This window comes from Scyliorhinus canicula, chromosome 20, assembly GCF_902713615.1.
Source record: "Scyliorhinus canicula chromosome 20, sScyCan1.1, whole genome shotgun sequence".
Taxonomy (NCBI): Eukaryota; Metazoa; Chordata; class Chondrichthyes; order Carcharhiniformes; family Scyliorhinidae; genus Scyliorhinus; species Scyliorhinus canicula.
The window spans coordinates 61,192,130-61,205,811 of record NC_052165.1 but is presented as its reverse complement, the minus strand read 5'-3'; the positions used below and the strand labels follow the sequence as shown (position 1 = coordinate 61,205,811).

The window sequence follows — 13,682 nt, the reverse complement described above, 5'->3', positions numbered from 1 at the left end:
CCAGCACGAGGGAACGAGAGTATTGGAGAAGGGAGATCAGGCGAGAGGGGTGCAGGGTAGGATGGGGGAAGAGCGGGCAGAAAACCGTCGAGGCCAGGCAGAGGAGAAGCGAGACAATAACCCCCGAGAGGGGAGCCACCGTACTAGCAGAAAAGCTAGCGCCGGGGGCACGCAACAAAGCAGGGCCGCAGCGCACCCCCAACAGGGGGGAAGGCGCCAGGCAGGGGAGGGGGGGGGGGGGGGGGGGGGGGGGGGAACACCCGTCAAAGTCGGGAGAGCAAACGGGGACAGGAATAGGGGATAGAGGGGCAAAGGAGGGGTATACGGGGTAGGAGGGAAAAGGGAGAGTCCGGGGGGGGGGGGCACAGGGAGCGAGAGACCGGGGATGGGAAATGCAGGGATGGAGGGACAAAAGAGGCCAGAAAAGGAACAGGGCTACAAAGTGCCACAACCAAGGGCTCGAAACAAGGAACCGCTGCAAGCACCCACCCAGTACGGTCTGTGGGCGAAGGGGGCCCCAGAGTGCAGGGGACTACCCGCGTGGCGGACACACAGTGGACGGCCATGGCGGGTGCCCCCGGGACAAGGGGAAACCCCGGAGCGCAGAGACCCGACCACATGGGAAGAGCAGTGACAGCGGCCATCCTGGACGGCCCCCTAACAAAGGGAAACCCCGGAGGGCAGGGGCGCGTCCACCAGATAAGTATGGTTAATCCCACAGGAACGAGGGGGCAGAAGCCCCCCACCAGGATAATCACCTGGAACGTAAGGGGACTTAACGGCCCAGTGAAGAGATCCAGAGTCCTCACCCACCTCAGAAATATGAGGGCCGACAGTCTTCCTCCAAGAGACGCACCTGAGGGAGCAGGACCGACTGCAGGTAAGAAAGGGTTGGGTGGGACAAACTTACCATTCCTGTTATGGGACAAGGGCCAGGGGGGTGGCGATCCTGATCGGCAAGAGGACAATGTTTAGGGCGACAAAGACGGTTACAGACCCAGGGGGGCGGTATGTCATGGTCAGCAGGGCCCTGGATGGGGCACCGGTAATTCTAGTCAACGTGTACGCGCCCAACTGGGACGACACGAGTTTCATCGAAAAGACCATGGCAGAAATCCCGGACATAGCGACGCATCGACTAATCATGGGGGGGCCTTCAACTGTGTACAGGATCCAAAGACAGACAGATCAAACCCCAAAACGGGGAAAACCTCAAGCATGGCAAGGGAACTCAGTCACTTTATGGAGCAGAGGACCCCTGGAGGTTCGCCCACCCGGGGGAGAAAGAATTCTCCTTCTTCTCCCCAGTACACAACGTGTACACCAGAATTGACTTCTTTGTGGTGGGGAAAACGGTGCTTCCAGGGATAGACAAAGTGGAATACTCCGCAATTGTGATACCAGACCACGCTCCACACTACATGGACGTGCGGCTAGAGACGGGAAGGGCCCAGCGCCCCACATGGAGGTTGGGCGGTGCCTTACTAGCTGACAAGGCCTTCAACGAAAGGATAGCGTGGGCTATAGCAGAGTACACGGAGAACAACCAAAACGGGGAGGTCTCACCCTCCACGTTCTGGGAAGCGCTTAAGGCCGTACGAAGAGGGGAAATCATTGCCTTCAAAGCGCAAAGAGATAGGGAGGAAAGGGTGGCTCGGCAGAAGCTGGTCGACTCCATACTGGAGGTAGACCGTAAATACTCCGAGGCCCCGACCATGGAGCTCCTGGTGGAGAGGAAAGAACTACAAAGGAACTTTGACCTGCTCTCCACCAGGAAAGCAGTGCACCAACTCCGCCAGGCGCGCGGGACCCTGTACGAACACGGAGACAAAGCCAGCCGCCTGTTGGCACGCCAGCTGAGAAAGCAGGCAGCCACCAGAGAAATTGCACAAATCAGGGGTACCGGAGGCACGTTGGAAACAGAACCAGAGAGGATTAACAAAACCTTCAAGGCCTTCTACCAAGAGCTGTACACCTCAGAGCCCCCAACGGGGAAGGCTGGGATGAACCGGTTTCTTGAAGGACTGGACATACCAGTCGTGGGAGAGGGCAGAAAACGGGACCTGGAAGCACCACTAGCACTGGGAGAGATCATGAACAGCATTACCTCCATGCTAAGAAAAGGCGCCAGTACGGACGAATTCCCGGCGGACTTCTACAAAACATTTGCGACAGCGCTGGCCCCACACCTGCGGGAGATGTTCACAGATTCGCTAGCTAGGGGCACACTGCCACCCACGTTAGCACAGGCCTCAATCTCGCTGATACCTAAGAAAGACAAAGACCCAATGGAATGTGGGTCATACAGACCCATCTCTCTGCTGAACGCAGACGCCAAAATACTGGCCAAAACCACAGCCAAAAGGCTAGAAGACTGTGTATTCGAAGTGGTCGCAGAGGACAAGACGGGCTTCGTCAAAGGTAGACAGCTTACCTCGAACATCAAGCGCCTGCTGAACATGATAATGACCCCCTCCGGGGAGAGAACACAAGAGGTGATCGTCTCCCTGGACGCAGAAAAGACCTTCGACAGAGTCAAATGGAAATACCTCATAGAGGTACTGGAGCGGTTCGGGCTTGGAACAGGGTTCACCGCTTGGGTAAAGCTCCTATACAATGCTCCCATGGCGAGTGTACGGACCAACAATACCAACTTCCAATACTTCCAGCTCCACAGGGGCACTAGACAAGGATGCCCACTGTCCCCGCTGCTGTTCGCACTAGCAATCGAACCGCTAGCAATCGCGCTCAGGGCAGCAAAAAAACTGGAGGGGAATCCGAAGGGTAGGCAGAGAGCACAGAGTCTCACTCTATGCAGATGATCTGCTCCTCTACTTCTCGGACCCACAAAGCAGCATGGACGGAATCATCGCGCTCCTGAAAGAGTTTGGAGCCTTCTCGGGCTACAAACTCAACATGAGCAAAAGCGAGATCTTCCCAGTACACCCGCAAGGGTGCAGTACGCCAGCACTAAAGGGGCTGCCGTTCAAACAAGCCCAACACTAATTCCGCTACCTGGGGATCCAAATAGCCCATGACTGGAAAGGGATCCACAAATGGAACCTCACCAGTCTGACGGAGGAAGTAAAAAAGGACCTGCAAAGATGGAACGCACTCCCACTCCCTCGCGGGGAGAGTCCAGACGATCAAAATGAACGTATTGCCCAGGTTCCTCTTCCTGTTTAGATCTATTCCGATCTACATCCCCAAGGCCTTTTTCAAAGCGCTGGACAAACTAATCATGGCGTTCATATGGGGGGTAAAAATGCTAGGATCCCAAAGAAGGTCCTACAAAAAACAAAATCCAGAGGGGGGGCTAGCCCTCCCAAACCTACAATTCTACCACTGGGCGGCAACAGCCGAGCGAGTAAGGGGATGGATCCAGGAGCCAGAGGCCGAGAGGGTGCGTGCGGAGGAGGCCTCCTGCGTGGGGACCTCCCTCCAGGCCCTCGCCACGGCAGCACTCCCATCCCCACCCAAAAAACACTCCAGCAGCCCAGTGGTGACGGCCACCCTCCAATCCTGGAACCAACTGCGGCAGCAATTTGGCCTGACCAAAATGTCGGACAAGGCTCCCATCTGCAACAACCATAGGTTCACACCAGCACTGACTGACGCCACCTTCAAAAGGTGGAGGCAGGACGGAGGGCCACTGACTGTCAGGGACCTATACACGGACGGCAGGATCGCAACACTGGACGAACTGACAGAGAAATTTCGGCTAGCCAGGGAGAACGAGCTACGGTATCTGCAGCTCAAAAACTTCCTACGAAAGGAGACAAGGACGTACCCACAACCGCCACGACAGACACTACTGGAAGACCTACTGGACGCAAGTATCCTAGATAAAGGGAACTGTAGCGACATGTATGACCGACTGGTAGAAAGGGACGACACCGTACTGGACGCAACAAGAAAGAAATGGGAGGATGACCAGGGGATTGAGATAGGGTGGGGACTCTGGAGAAAAGCACTGCATAGGGTCAACTCCACCTCCACGTGCGCAAGGCTCAGCCTGACGCAACTAAAAGTGGTACATAGAGCCCACTTAACGTGAAACCGTATGAGTAGGTTCTTACCGGAGGTGGAGGACAGATGTGAACGGTGTCAAAGAGGCCCAGCCAACCACGCCCACATGTTCTGGTCTTGCCCCAGACTTGTGGAGTACTGGACAGCCTTCTTCGAGGCTATGTCCAAAGTGGTGGGGGTGAGGGTGGAGCCATGCCCGATAGTGACGGAAACATGGCCCGCAGTCCGTACCGGTCAACCATTCGGTCCATTTCTCTTTGGAATACCGAGACCCCGTTAGTGACGCCGAAGGGAACCCTAAGGAATTGATAGAGGCGACCGTCCGCCTTGAAGGCAGTGTATGGACGGTCCGATTTGCGGATGGGGAGCTGGTGGTAGGCGGATTCAAGGTCAATCATTGAGAAGACCCGGTACTGTGCAATCTGATTGACCATATCAGATATGCGAGGGAGGGGGTACGCGTTGAGCTGCGTGTACCAATTGATGGTCCGGCTGTAGGCCACGACCATCCTGTGTTTCTCCCCAGTTTTAACCACTACCACTTGGGCTCTCCAGGGGCTATTGCTGGCCTCGATAAAACCTTCCCGAAGCAGCCGCTGGACTTCGGACCTGATGAAGGTCTTATCTTGGGTGCTGTACCGTCTGCTCCGGTGGAGACGGGCTTGCAATCTGCAGTCAGATTGGCAAAGAGGGATGGAGGGTCAACCTTGAGGGTCGTGAGGCCGCAAACGGTGAGTGGGGGAAGGGGCCCGCTGAATTTGAGGGTGAGACTCTGGAGGTTACACTGAAAATCCAGGCCCAGTAATAGTGTAGCACAGAGATTGGGGAGAACGTACAGGCTGAACCCGCTGAATTCAACACCTTGCACGGTGAGGCGGGCCACACAGAAACCTCGAATCGGGACAGAGTGGGATCCGGAGGCCAGGGAGATCCGCTGGTCGGGGGGATGGACCGCGAGGGAGCAGCGCCTTACCGTGGATGAAGCTATCGGTGCTCCCGGAGTCAAGTTGGCAGGAGGTCGCGTGGCCGTTGATTAGCACCGTCGTCGAAGCGGTAGCCAGGTTGTGAGGACGGGACTGGTCCAGCATCATGGATGTGAGTAGCAGGCGATCATCCGAGGAGTCCGATGAGGAGCAGCAGTGACCCAGGTCCAGCGGTCCAGTGCCGGGGGGGGGACAAAATGGCGGCGTCCGAAGGACCTGTGGGGGAGAAGATGGCGGCGCCCATGCAGCACACGTTGTGGGGGCGGGGCAAGATGGTGGCGCCCACTGGCTGCACGTGTACCTGGGGGGGAGAAGATGGCAGTGCCCACTGGTCGCATGTGGCCCCGGGAGCAGAGGATGGCGGCGCCCATTGCGCGATCGGCTGAGGGAAGGGAGAGAAATCGGGCGCAATAGCGGCAACTGCACGGGCCTGGCACACCGCCGCAAAGTGGCCCTTTTTGCCGCAGGATTTGCAGGTGGCGGCGCTGGCTGGGCAGCGCTGGCGGGGGTGCTTCTGTTGGCCGCAGAAGTAGCAGCGGGGACTCCCAGAGTGCGCGGTGTGGCAGGCAGCGCAGGCAAATTGTGCAGGAGCGGCCCCAGTCGGGGTGGGTCAGTTGCGGGGTCCACGAGGGGTCAGATGGGAGGGCCACGTGGTGAGCGGGGTAGGACTGTACATTACGAGAAGCGACCGTCATGGAGAGCGCTATAGCTTTCCTTTCCGTTATGTCGAGCGCGGCCCCTTCCAGCAGTAGTTTCCGAATGGGGTCCGATGCAATCCCCGTCACAAATGCATCACGCATGAGTAGATTGGAATGTTCTGTGGCCGCGATGGCCTGGCAGCCGCAGTCCCGTACGAGAGGGATAAGGGCCCGCCAGAAGTCTTCATTCGACTCACCAGGTAGTCCGCGAATGGCGAGTACATGCCTTGCAAATAGAGTGTTCGTCTTCTGGACGTAGTTTTTTTTAAGGAGTTCCATGGCACCTGCGTAATTCGGTGCGTCCTGTATCAGCGGGAACATGCTGGAGCTCAACCTTGAGTAGAGAACCTGGATTTTCTGAGCTTCCGTTGGCTCGGGAGTCGCTGAGTTGATATAGGCCTCAAAGCAAGCCAGCCAGTGATTAGTCCTTTCTGGCGTTTGGCGAGTGCGGATCCAGCTGCAAGCGATCTGGTTGATCCTAATGTCCATGATGCGGAAAATCTAACTGTAATAAATTGATGCGCTATCAATTGTACTAAAGACTCGAATGGGTACAAGAGAGGTTTTATTACAGTTAGATGTTTATCCTCCGACTGCAGCTGGTAGAATGGCTGCTCAGGCGAACTCATACATATTTATACGGTTCCTTGTGGGCGGAGCTAGCCGGCAGGAGCTACCAGCAAACCTGTAATACAGGTACTGCTGTACATCCCCCAATACAGGCACACACACAATTACACAGTGGATCACCACAGGGGTATAGATTAATTTGTTCTTAATCTAGGATAAATGTTCGACACAAAATTGTGGGCCAAAGGGCCTGTTCTGTGCTGTATTTTTCTATGTTCTATGTTCTATCCTGTGGAAATAGCTACTTCAATCAGATCATTGCTCAAGGTTTACCACGCAAACTCATGATTAGGCCTAAGGTCACCACTTTCAGACCTGAAAATTGCCCACTTCGCACACGATTATCCTGGAAGAACAAAGGGCGCGATTCTCCCGAGTTACGAAAAATCGGGAAGCTGGCATCAAAAACGGGCGCATTTGACGCCAGCCTGCGCCCCCCACCGACCGGGAACCGATTCATCTCCCCGGTCGGGGCTAGCATCGCGCGGCCGTGAACTCCGGCATCGCGGGCTTAACGAATTTCGTTAAGCCTGCTAGCCAAAGTTAGCGACGGCTGACGCGTCAGATGACGTCAGCCGCGCATGCGCGAATTGGACAACTCCAACCCGCGTATGTGCGGATGACGTCATCACGCATATGCGTGAAACCCGTGCATGCGCGGGCCGGTATGCCCCTCAGCCGCCCCGCGAATGGATCCAGCGGGGCAGCGGAGGGAGAAAGAGTGCACGGGTTAAGTACCCGCTGCCCGCGATCGGTGGGCACCGATCGCGGGCCCATGGCACCCTTGGCACGGCCGTGGTACGGCCGTGCCAATCGGTGCCATGGTTCCCCAGATCGGGACTTTACGGCCGTTTTTACGAACGGTCAGACCAGGTGTGTTTTACGTTCATAAAAACGGCCGTAAAGGCCTTGGAAATCGGCCCATCGGCCAGGGGTGAATCGCTGCTCGCCGTAAAAAAACGGCAAGCAGCGATTCGTGTCGGGGGGCGGGCGTAGGGGGGGGAGAATAGCGGGAGGGCGTCAGACCAGCGTGTCCGTAAAAATTTACGCCGCCCACTATTCTCCGATTTTTCGTAAGTCCGGAGAATCGCGCCCAAAGTTTCAGCAACAGGTAAAGCTACCTATTTCCTGCTGCTGCTTGGCAGCAGGAAATGAAAGTGGTATTCTCCACAGGGAGATGCCATCAAGCCAATAGACCTTCTGCTGACCACACAGATGAGTAATGTGGGGCTGGAATCTCTGCAGCCCTGCATCAAAATTGCATTTGGTGTGGTTGCGGAGTTTCCAACGGAATCGGTCCCGGCGCCGCTCCTGCGATTCTCCAGGCCCTGAATATCTGCGAGTCTGCGAATTACATCACGCGGCTGGGGGTCCATTCCCAGAGGCCCTTCCAGTGATAATCTGCTCCCAGCAGCCCGAGTATCCAACGGCGTGGTTCTAACCACGTATGGCCGTTCGGGAACCTCATCTGGCGGCTGTGGACTCAGTCTGCAGCTGCCCTGGTGGGGGAGGGGGACAGCGGGGGGGAAATTGGGCGCCAGGGCGGGGGGGGAGGGGGGGGGCCTTATTCTGCAGCCGGGGGAGAGATCGGGCTGGGCAGATCCTCGGCCGTGCAACCGATCGGGGTGAGCCTGTTTTGTGGGCCCATGGTCCGAGTCCGCCATGGCACCCGGCACAGTCGCTGGAGGCCGCCGCCGTGAGCATGCGGGGACTCTGAACTGGAAGTGCAGGGGCCCGTTAGCGCAGCAAAAGTTGCGTGAAGCACTACGGGTCCCTGCAAGCCCCCTGAAGGTAAGTGAATCAGGAAACTCGGGAGTGAAACGCCTCCATTTTTATGCCGGCGTGGGGACATAGCCCCATTTTGGGAGAATCCAGTCCATGATGTATGAATTTCAGTGTAGTGATATGGAGACTATATGCCCCAGTGACCGGTGGTTAATATCAAAGAGCCTGTCCTTTGACTGTTCGCAGCAGGCAAATTACTGACCGTACTCAATCGTGCCCATATTCATTTTACATGTGTCGCCCTTTTGCAGTATCTGACTTCATAGAATGGCACTTTGAATTGATCAGGAGTAATAAAGAACAACAATGATAATAGTAATGAAATTCTAGGCTGCTTTAAATCTCAATTACCTTTGCAAGTAGATCCTGGAATTGTTTTGCGTTAAGAGGCAACAGAAACTTTTCAATCACTCTGCGGAATTCAGCTTTGGTGACTGTCTGGGTTCGGTCCACATCATAAGCATAGAAAGCTCTCCTCAAGTCAGCTTGTTTTTCCTTGGCTCTCTCAGCAAGAATATGTTCGATTTTTGTGATAGAACAGCTTAGATCTGGCTCAGAGTATAATGAACCTAAGAAATACATTTCAAATTAGCACAAAAACAAAAGAACAATATTGTGACATCTGCTTTGAACAAGACAACATGCAAACATGGCAAATACTGACACTCTAGTTTATAAAAGTGTCATTATCAAAACATCCATTAAGGGGAAATTGTATTTGCAAAACAGGCATTTTTTAAATTTCTCAACTCCACATAATTATGTAAACCATGCTGAAAGGCATCATGACCTGATTTGTATGTAGCAGTACTGACAAATATTGTTCTTTGCTTCTCCCACCTCATATAAAATAGGGAAGTGAATCAGTGCAAACACAGATCTGGATTCTCTGTCGGCAGGATATTCCTTTTCACCAGCAGCGTACCCCATTGGCCAGCTAGCGAAGCGGAGAATCCTGCTGCCGGCAGGGGTGTGCCGCATTAGAAAACGGGTGCGGTGGGACGGAGAATCCAGCCCAGGGAATTTGGAACTGCAGTCAATTAGGCAAGAATCCCCCCCCTCGCAGCAGAATAGTTGCACAGTGGGTAGCACTGCTGCCTCACGGCGCCGAGTTCCCAGGTTCGATCATGGCTCCATGTCACTGTCTGTGTGGAGTTTGCACATTCTCCCTGTATTTGCGTGGGTTTCGCCACCAGAACCCAAAGATGTGCAGAGTAGGTGGATTGGCCATGCTAGAATTGCCCCTTAATTGGAAAAAAATGAATTGGGTACTCTAAATTTATTTTAAAAAACGAATCCTGCATCTCAAATCCAGCCCAGGATAACGGGGTAAATTCTCATTTTGTCTGCTGGCTTTCAGGACCGATGTGAAATAGATCCCAATCCAATTCCTAATGAGTATGAGCCTAAATCACAAAACTGCTGTACTTCAACATTCATTAATAATTTCAATCATCCACATAAGCCACAGGATGGCTGACATCAAAATGGGGAAAAATAAAACATTTTGCAAAAAAATAGCAATATTGCTAGTTGCCAGTCCACATGTTTTTATAAAACAAAAAGCAAATGTATTAGTTTAATGCCATGTTTTTCCATGTCCTTTTACCTGAAGATGATTGCAGTGAAGCCCGACTGTTGGAGTTACGTGATGAGATCCTCCCTTGTGTCGATTGGGGTCTTGGTGTCAGTGACATTCCACGAGACTCCAGACATAGAGACCCCATGTCAGGGGAAGAGCCAACCATCCTCTTTAAATATTTGAAGCAACAATCTGTAAACCAAAGATTTAAGGTTCAGCCTAGTAAAATAACAACCTGCAAGGGCAAATCACTCCTTTTTATTTCACAGAGACCAATATCTAGCTCTGTGATGTATGCTATTTACCTGGTCCCACTCTGTTTTCAATATTAGTTACCAGTCTTCATGCTGTGTTCCCTCACCCCTCATTTGGAGTAAGTTACTTACCTCCGCCTGACCAGGAAGTCAGTTACCTGCCCCTGATAATGCCCAGGCACTGGTTATCTATCTCCACTGGTGCCCAGCGGCTGGTTATCCATCTCCACTGATGCCACCCATCTGTGTACATGCCCAGGGAGCTGGTGACCCATCTGTGCCCAGGGAGCCGGTTACCCATCCCTGCCAAAAGAGCTGGTTAGCCGTCCGTGCCTGTGTAAAGGGAGCCGGTTACCCGCCTGTGCTAGTACCCAGAGAGCTGGGTACCTGCCTGTGCACGTGACCAGGGAGCCGGTTACTTGCCTGTCACGTGCCCAGGGAGTTGGTTACCCACATGTTCCCAGGGAGCTGTTTACCCATCTTTACCCGTGTCCTGTTTCGAAGGAGCCAGTTACCGACCTGTGCCAATGCCCAGGGAGCTGGTAAGCCATTGTGCCAGTGCCTAGGTAGCCGGTTACCTGCCTGTGCCGGTGCCTAAGGGGCTAGATACTGGCCTGTGCCAGTGCCAAGGGAGCCGGATACATGTATGTGCCATTGCCCAGGGAGCCAGATACCTGTAAGTGCCGCAGGGAACCAAATACTTGTATGTGTCGGAACCCAGGGACCCGGATGCCAACCTGTGTCGGTGTCCATGGAGCCAGTTACCCACCTATGCTGGAGACAGTTGTCTGCTCAAGCCAGTGCCGAGGGAGCTTGTTACCGGTCTGTGCCGGTTCCCGGGGAGCCGGTTACCCACCTGTGCTGGGACCCAGGGAGCCGGTGAGCCATCTGTGCTGGTGGCCAGGAAGCCGGCTACTCATCAGTTACCAGTATGTGCCAGTGACCAGGAGGCCGGTTACCAGTCTGCCCTGTACCCCAAGGAGCCAATTACCAGTCTGTGCCAGGGCCCAGGCAGTCGGTTACCAGCCTGTGCCGGCTCAAGAAGTTACTAGTCTTTGCCAGTGCCCAGGAACCTGGTTACCAGTCTCCACTGGTGCCCAGGAAACCGGTTTCCAGTCAGTGCCAGTGTCCAGGGAGCCAATTACCAGTCTACACTGGTGCCCAGTGAGCCAGTTACCAGTCTGTGCGAGTGCCCAGGTATCCGGTAACTCGTCAGTTACCAGCCTGCATCAATGCCAAAGGAGCGGGTTACCAGTCTGCGCTGGTACAAAGTGAGCTGGCTACCAGTCTGCACTGGTGCCCGGGAAACCGGTTACCAGTCTGTGCCAGTGCCCACGGAGCCGGTTACCTGTCTGAGCTGGTGTCCAGGGAGCCATTTACCTTCAGAGCTGGTTCCAGTGAGCCGTTTACCTGTCCAAGCTGGTGCCCAGGGAGCCAGTTACCTGTCTGAGCTGGTGTCCAGGGAGCCGCTTACCTGTCTGAGCCGGTGCCCAGGGAGCCGGTTACCTGTCTGAGCTGGTGCCCAGGTTGCCAGTTACCTGTCTGAGCCGGTGCTCAGGGAGCCATTTACCTGTCTGAGCCGGTGCCCAGGGAGCCGGTTTCCTGTCTGAGCTGGTACCCAGGGAGCCGGTTACCTGTCTGAGCCGGTGCTCAGGGAGCCATTTACCTGCCTGAACCGGTGCCCAGGGAGCCGGTTTCCTGTCTGAGCCGGTGCCCAGGGAGCCGGTTACCTGTCTGAGCTGGTGTCCAGGGAGCCCCTTACCTGTCTGAGCTGGTGCCCCGGGAGCCGGTTACCTGCCTGAGCCGGTGCTCAGGGAGCCATTTACCTGTCTGAGCCGGTGCCCAGGGAGCCGGTTTCCTGTCTGAGCCGGTACCCAGGGAGCCGGTTACCTGTCTGAGCTGGTGTCCAGGGAGCCGCTTACCAGTCTGAGCTGGTGCCCCGGGAGCCGGTTACCTGCCTGAGCCGGTGTCCAGAGAGTCGCTTACCTGTCTGAGCCGGTGTCCAGGCAGCTGCTTACCTGTCTGAGCCAGTGTCCAGGTAGCTGCTTACCTGTCTGAGCCGGTGTCCAGGGAGCCAGTTACCTGTCTGAGCCGGTGTCCAGGGAGCCGCTACCTGTCTGAGCCGGTGTCCAGGGAGCCACTACCTGTCTGAGCTGGTTCCCAGGGAGCCGGTTACATGTCTGAGCTGGTGCCCCGGGAGCCGGTTACCTGTCTGAGCCGGTGCCCCGGGAGCCGGTTACCTGTCTGTGCTGGTGCCCCGGGAGCCGGTTACCTGTCTGAGCCGGTGCCCAGGTAGCTGGTTACCTGTCTGAGCCGGTGCCCAGGTAGCTGGTTACCTGTCTGAGCCGGTGCCCAGGGAGCTGGTTACCTGTCTGAGCCGGTGCCCAGGTAACTGGTTACCTGTCTGAGCTGGTGCCCAGGGAGCTGCTTACCTGTCTGAGCCTGTGCCCAGGTAGCCTCTTACTTGTCTGAGCCGGTGCCCAAGGAGCCGTATACCTGTCTGAGCTGGTACCCAGGTAGCTGGTTACCTGTCTGAGCCAGTGCCCAGGTAGCCGGTTACCTGTCTGAGCCGGTGCCCAGGTAGCTGGTTATCTGTCTGAGCCGGTGCCCAGGTAGCTGGTTACCTGTCTGAGCAGGTGCCCAGGTAGCCTCTTAGCTGTCTGAGCCGGTGCCCAGGTAGCCGGTTACCTGTCTGAGCCGGTGCCCAGGGAGCCGATTACCTGTCTGAGCCGGTGCCCGGGGAGCCGGTTACCTGTCTGAGCCGGTGCCCAGGTAGCCGGTTACCTGTCTGAGCCTGTGCCAGGTAGCCGGTTACCTGTCTGAGCTGGTGCCCAGGTAGCCGGTTACCTGTCTGAGCCGGTGCCCAGGGAGCCGGTTACTTGTCTGAGCCGGTGCCCAGGTAGCCGGTTACCTGTCTGAGTCGGTACCCAGGTAGCTGGTTACCTGTCTGAGCCGGTGCCCAGGTAGCCGGTTACCTGTCTGAGCCGGTGCCCAGGTAGCTGGTTACCTGTCTGAGCCGGTGCCGGGGATCCTCTTGCCTTTTGAGCCGGTGTCCAGGGAGCCGGTTACCTGTCTGAGCCGGTGCCCAGGTAGCCGGTTACTTGTCTGAGCCGGTGCCCAGGTAGCTGGTTACCTGTCTGAGCCGGTGCCCAGGTAGCCGGTTACCTGTCTGAGCTGGTGCCCAGGTAGCTGGTTACCTGTCTGAGCAGGTGCCCAGGTAGCCGGTTACCTGTCTGAGCTGGTGCCCAGGTAGCTGGTTACCTGTCTGAGCAGGTGCCCAGGTAGCTGGTTACCTGTCTGAGCCCGTGCCGGGGAGCCTCTTACCTGTTTGAGCCGGTGTCTCTGCTGCTCCTGCAGCACCGACGCTGTCCAGTTGCTAAGCAACTGCGTTGCTAGTTGGAATCATAAACACGAATCGTATTGGACGAAAGCTCAGGGCTCTGGAACAAGAGCCTTTCCCATTGGCTTCAGCCCGTGAGTGTTGGACCAGGGCTGGACAGACATCAACATCCGGCGGCGAGCTCGGTGGCAGCGGTCCCTGCAATGGGGCCCTTAATAAAACCATCAACGTGTCCACATACCGCTTCAATATAGAAGGTAAGATAATTAGCTATAACCACGGGCCTATAGGTATCTCCTCTGTTAGAGAGAGAGAGTAGTTATGTATAGTGTAAATGGCTTATTATTTCATAGAGGCGGTGTACACTCATTTTTTGTCCGT

General features: G+C 55.6%; 1 protein-coding gene across 1 annotated transcript in view; it reads right to left on the bottom strand.

Moving 5' to 3' along the window:
* efcab6 (EF-hand calcium binding domain 6) overlaps nt 1–13,332 on the bottom strand; it is a 177,481-nt gene extending 164,149 nt beyond the window's left edge. Inside the window, 3 exon segments of the mRNA XM_038781176.1 lie at nt 8,477–8,694; nt 9,735–9,899; nt 13,286–13,332. Coding sequence (XP_038637104.1) covers nt 8,477–8,694; nt 9,735–9,873 — 357 coding nt within the window. The 5' untranslated portion in view covers nt 9,874–9,899; nt 13,286–13,332.
* Between the last annotated feature and the right edge of the window lie 350 nt (nt 13,333–13,682).